The sequence below is a fragment of the Thunnus thynnus genome, chromosome 22 (assembly GCF_963924715.1).
Source record: "Thunnus thynnus chromosome 22, fThuThy2.1, whole genome shotgun sequence".
NCBI classification, from domain to species: domain Eukaryota; kingdom Metazoa; phylum Chordata; class Actinopteri; order Scombriformes; family Scombridae; genus Thunnus; species Thunnus thynnus.
In genome coordinates this window covers 20,562,381-20,568,434 of record NC_089538.1, presented here as the reverse complement: position 1 = coordinate 20,568,434, position 6,054 = coordinate 20,562,381, and the positions used below count along the sequence as shown (strand labels likewise).

The 6,054-nt window shown below is 39.3% G+C and overlaps 1 protein-coding gene across 4 annotated transcripts in view; it reads right to left on the bottom strand.

Moving 5' to 3' along the window:
- Positions 1-154: 154 nt before the first annotated feature.
- The window catches only part of col4a6 (collagen, type IV, alpha 6), a 133,564-nt gene continuing 127,664 nt past the window's right edge, over positions 155-6,054 (bottom strand). For all 4 annotated transcript variants that reach the window (XM_067580945.1, XM_067580944.1, XM_067580947.1 and 1 more), the window contains 7 exons: positions 5,794-5,892; positions 5,446-5,598; positions 4,846-4,962; positions 3,830-4,021; positions 3,316-3,487; positions 3,099-3,213; positions 155-2,675 (listed from right to left, as the gene is read on the bottom strand). In XM_067580945.1, coding sequence (XP_067437046.1) covers positions 2,415-2,675; positions 3,099-3,213; positions 3,316-3,487; positions 3,830-4,021; positions 4,846-4,962; positions 5,446-5,598; positions 5,794-5,892 — 1,109 coding nt within the window. In that variant the 3' untranslated portion in view covers positions 155-2,414. The remainder of the gene's footprint in view (positions 2,676-3,098; positions 3,214-3,315; positions 3,488-3,829; positions 4,022-4,845; positions 4,963-5,445; positions 5,599-5,793; positions 5,893-6,054) is intronic.

Genomic DNA, 6,054 nt, shown 5'->3' with positions numbered 1-6,054 from the left:
AACATTCTCAGTGAGGGTTACATGTACAAACAGAAGACATCAGAAACACCTGCTGGCACCATGAAAATACTGATTTCATCTTTGAATCCACTTCAAACGTTTCTCATTGTCTTGCGTATAATAATAAAAATAATTCTGCATTAGGAAACTCCAGTTATTTTTGAAACTTTATTTCAAAGTGTGTGAGCACAGAAATACACATTACATTAACAGACATGTAATTACCATTTTTTGTTATCGGTCCTCTTTGAGGAAAAACTGCATTTCTTTTCTGTCACTCCAGGCACTTACAGTATGTTGCTGCGTAAAAGATTTGTTGGTTTAGAAACATGGGGTAAAGACCAAACAGACGATAAAAACAGTTGTTATGTCTGCTAAATCAGAATGAATATATTTTCCATATAAAACATAATCCTAAAAAGGCATTTTTTTTGTCATAATATTTAATGTACACATCATTATCTTCCCATTCCCTCCCATCTCAGTAAATAAAACCAGGGGATAGTATCGTGACTTAGGTCAAATAATTACAATCTAGATCACAAAACAACATATGCAGACAAAAAAAAAAAGAAAATAGAAAAGTAAAATGTGACATAGTAATAAAATCAGGGCTACCACCAGAGAGACAGAGCTATGTGCTAGACACAGTGGTCATAGTGGTTACATAATGGTCACCCAGTAGCTTTCACTGTCCAAGGATAATGAGAGAAGACTGATATTAACCAGTTTCACTCATTTTCATATGTTTAAATGTATAAAAATGATAAATTCTGATAAATCATACCATGTATTTTCCTATTTCTGCAGCAGAGTATTCAGCAGTCACACTTAAGGCTGCAAAAATCTCAATTTAGAGGCAGAAAATAATAAGACTTCTTCCTATGTTTCATCCGAGGACAGTGAAATGACACAGAGACTGGAAAAAAAAATCTAAATAAAACAAGGAGCTAACAGCATTTTTAGACTTTTGCTCTAACATACTTGCTGGGAAATACAGTAAGCACTATGTACAGCAACAATTAACAATCTATCAGGCAGCGTGTGTTGTGTTTGATTACTTCCTGTTGAAAATCTAGTGAAAATGAAGCGTTTTAATGGGTTTTAATAAAAGTATTTTGGTCACAATATAAGAATGAAAGCCTGTGAAAGTGAAAATGGAGACATGTGCCCCCTTGAGTTGACTTGTTTATTGTTTTAACCCATTGTAGGAGTTCACATCAGTGCAATATATATATATATGTATATATATGTATGAATGGGTGGCCTCATTCAAGTCATTCATCCCTGGAGTTAGCTTCTTTTTTTTTTGGAGATTTTGTTTCAGCAATATTGAGGAAAAGTGCTGGTTTGCCTTTTTCATTCATTGCAAGCTGTTTAACAAGCGCGTAATGTTACATGTTGCCTTTCAAGTCGACTGTCAGGGTTTTTTGTAGCACCAAAGAGTCACATCGTGAAATGTACAGGGATCACAGGCGTGTAAAACATGTAAAATGTATAGTAAAGTTAAAGGACTGTACTGGTAATTTTGCATGTTTTGGCACAATAATGAAATCATGCATATATCATATTATCGAGGGGCATTTTGCAAAGTGAACTGAAGTATACATGAATGAGGTTAAATTACTGTCACAATCTAAAACAGTAAAGGGTATTTATGAGTTAATTTAACCTCATAAATGACAAATCAAATCATACAAAACATGCAAATTCACCAGTGCAGTAACTGCTGAGGGCACAGCTTTTAAGAAAAACATAAACTGTAACGTAAATGCAACAGAAGCAACGTTTTACGGTGGCCATTTCACTAAATATATCTGAATCAGGCGAGGTTAACATCCGCTTCAGTTAAATCAGTTCAGAAAAAGAATGTAACTAACTGTAGATTTTATTTACCTGTAAGATAAAACAAGCTTTTCAGTGTTGCTGCTATTTGATTTTGCTCTCTGAACTGACTCAGCTGACGCAGACGTCCAGCCCTGATGATGTGTAAGCGGTGCAGTGCTATCCGAAGGGGTGGCACTCTCCGAGGTAGCCGAGAATGACTCTCGCCAAAACCGTAATGAGAAGAGACATAAAATAAACACAAAGAACATAAACAATAGCACCATTGTCAGTGATAATCTAGAGAAGAGCAATCACACCAGGGCCCTTCTCTTTCCATTTCCTCCCTCCTACTCTTTTTGCGTCTTTTTTTTAATAAGCCATTCATTCCTAAAGGGGATCAAAAAAAGGGGGGGGCTGACGTTGCTCGACTCAATACTGAAACCACCAGTGAAGCAGGAGAGGGGCTCTTTTTCAGTCACATGTTCTTGTTTTCATAGATTTCTTTCCAACACCTCTCTTTCTTTTCTTTGAGGTGTTACTATATCACCTCCCGATGTTTCCCTCCCTCAATCCTTCACCTCCTCCTACTACAAGAACTTGCTGCAGACTTGGCAGCGGCTGACTTTGATGCGCTCCTGGCCTTCCTTCAGGGTCTCCTGCCCTGGTGAATAGAGGAACTCCTGGCTGGGTTCCACGGTGGTTAGCCAGAAGCTGTACTTATTGGCAAAGTAGTGGCAGGTGCCCTTGGCTCCGTTGCACTCGATGAACGGTGTAGCACGGAAATCTTCCAGGCAGGAGCCGGGAGACACCAGGGACTGACCGCCGCCCTCAGCGCCAGCTGCTGTGTGCTGTGTTGGACAGAGGGGGGAAATATTCAAGAGAGTTAATGACTTATTTCATTCAACAATACCTTTCATGTTGCTGCTGCAGGAGAGCAAAATGTAGAACTTTAAATTTTAGAGCAAATGTAAAAGTCCTCAATTTATTTCCTGGCTGTTTTATAAGAATGCTTTATCAAATAGTGGACATTTTATTTGAAATTGATCTCTTCAGCTGCAGTTTCTACATTTATTAAAACAAAGAAAACTTCAAATGTGAGTTTTTAATCCTAGTTGGACCTGTCTAGCTGCCTAACTAAATGTTTGCACCTCGTCAGCTGCCTCACAGTTACACTTTGTGTGTATATGCTGGTATTTGCTTGAAGTGCTGTATTCCTGAGAAATTTCAGTTTTATTTCTAGAGAGATCTAGAGTCTTTAGTTTATCACTTACCATGAGGAAGGAGTATCCTATCCAGAGACTCCTCCAGCCGGCGGGGCAGTTGGGAATGGTCGTGTCCTGACTGTGGACCGCTACAGCCTGAGATGGAGCCTCACACACTGAACACCTGGATGGAACAGGAAGTATACAAAAACATACATCGGTCTTTTAATATTTGTTGTTTGGAGTCCCAGATGGCTCTTGGGAGTTCACTGAGCCAAAACAGTACCTGCTGATGTAAGGTTGTATCTGCCCCTCGGACACGGGCATCATGGGTATGGGTGCAGTTGTGGAGAGCCAGTAGGATTTGTCATTGCGGCTGGCGTAATAGCAGACCTCGTTGGGGGAGCAGTAGAGGAAGGGGATGGTGCTGAATCTGGGAAGGCAGGACCCTGGCTGACCTGGAGAGACAGACAGACACAGAGAGAGAGAAGTTAAACGTAAACGAAGTAAAACTTTAAAAGACGAGATTTTGATCAGATCTTACTTTAAAAGCTCACTTTGTAGCCTCTACTTCTGCCAGTATTTAGGATGTTAAAATATTAGATATTTAACTTCTTTGCTTTTATTTGCCTTACTGAAGGAGATGAGGAGACAGGATGGAGCTGTGCCAGACAGTTTCTAGTCTTATCATAGATTAAGCGGTTGCTACTGGTCACTTATCAAGGTTGATAAAGGAATACGACAAATTCACACTTCCGTAATGACACACTGGCGACTGAACATTAAAAATTCTTCCATACCGAGGTCCTGGTTGTGTGCCTTCTCCTGTCCTTCCACGTACAGCAGGCTGTATCCCTCCCACAGCTGGGCCATGCCCAGAGGACACATGGGAACCTGGGAGTTCTGGCTGTGCTTCACCAAAGTGAAGCCGATATCGACGCTGCGGCCGACGCCGCCGGCAGGACCGGGACGACCGACTGCACCGGGGCGACCTGAGGAGGAAGAAACAAGTTGTGTAACAGCTGTTAGAGGGGCCAGTAGTGTTTTTCTTTTACATGTTAATGTAATAATAGTCCAGTACAATAATGGTGCGGGGAGATAAATGGCTTAAAAGATGGTTTTTAAGTGTTTTCAGAAGCTCTATTGTTGTTTTTAATGGTGATATACTGGATAGTAAATGTTACATTACAAACAGTGAATAAAATGAGTTGTGGTATCAAAATAGTTGAGTAAAAATAAAACATTTTTTTTGTTAATAGTCAACCAATGTCTAGGCTGCAAGAAATAAATAATGAATGACTTTCTAAAGATAAAACAGCATTTTAACCAAAATTAAAGCATCATTGGCATCCATTTTTTTACAATTCACATCTTAGAAACAATTTTTAGGATATTTTTCTGTTGGATAAGTAATTAACCAACTAAATTACATTATTACATAATGTTTTACATTTGTCAAAATGTATTGCAAAGTCACTATAATTGGTTAAACATTTAGTAAAACTTTACATTAACAGGACATATGCAGTCAGACATATTTTTATTTAAGAACAATGTAATAACTAAGATTTCTTCCTCTATCAGTCACTATCAGTGTCATATTATAAAATAAAAATATTAAACTTTATAAAGTGATAATGACAAGTGTATATGTAATAGTTTGAGTCTATAATTAAATATAAACAGGTTTTATTATGTTTTCTATCAACTTTAGAGGAAAGCTGTGTCAATATTTGTTATTAGTTGCATTAAGATCTGAGACAAAATAGCTGGAAATAAGCTGAGAAAAACACAGACAGACACACAGACCGCTGACCTTGTTCTCCACTGGGTCCAGGGAAACCAGGGGGTCCGCCGTCACCAATTGGTCCGGGCAGACCAACAGAGCCAGTCCTGCCCAGTTTACCCACAGCGCCAGGACGACCCTTAGGACCTGAAGCAGAGAGTATTTTACATAGATTTAACAGAGGCTAATTTACCAAAGACAGGCACTTCTGTGTTTTATTAATGACTGTGCTGGGGTTCATCTACTGCACGTACTGAATGAAAAAAACAGTGTGTAGGTTTGTAACAAGCAGCAACTACCATGACGTGAGGCTGAATAGATGTGGAAGTCTCTTAAAGTGTAATGCCACTGATGGCCACTAGATGCTGGCTCCAATTGACTTCCATTCAAAAAGCATCAACTTCTCTCTAGAAATACTGTATCAATATATTTTTTCAGCAAGTCATTATGGTCTCAATTGTGAATTTGGACACTCTTATAAGTGTGCTAATATGATTTGAAGACTTATAGTGTCTGATTCTTAGAGGCAAATGTGATAGGATTTTTATACGCAATTATGAGAAATTAACATTTTTGGCATTATTCTTTAATAGTGTCCTCCACATGGCAAAGATTATTCAAAATACTCACCTGGACGTCCAGGCAATCCAGGCTGGCCGGGCCCTCCGGGGGTACCAGGAAGTCCGCTTTCACCGGGAATTCCCATGTCTCCGAATTTTTGCTCATAGGGTGGAAGTGGCAAATTAAGAACGATGCCGGGGGGACCCTTACCACCAGAAGGGCCTGGAGAGGAAGGGATAAGGAAAGAGAAGGATGGAAGAAAGGGGGAGATGGACAAGTTGAAGAATTGAAAGAAGAGAAGGAGGTATTAGAGAAATAAATGTGTTTGTTCATAATGGATCAAATAAGGTAGCAGTAAACTGCACTAATTTCCTGTACTGTCACGATCCACCTGTGGAAAGACTGAAGTCCTCTTACCTCTTAATCCCTTGGGTCCTTTGAGTCCATAGTAGCCAGAGTCACCAGGCAAACCTTTGAGACCAGTTCCTCCGCTGTAACCACTGTCACCTTGCTCTCCTGAAATGCAAAAATACGATATTATATTTCATCTTATTTTTTAGAAAATGTGTCTCTCTATTTTCTGCAAAACAAATAATTGATACTGTCTACAGGCAAAAGAGAAAACATTTGGGTTCATGTCATGTCTTTGTTTAAAGCCTGAATGACGATATACTTCAC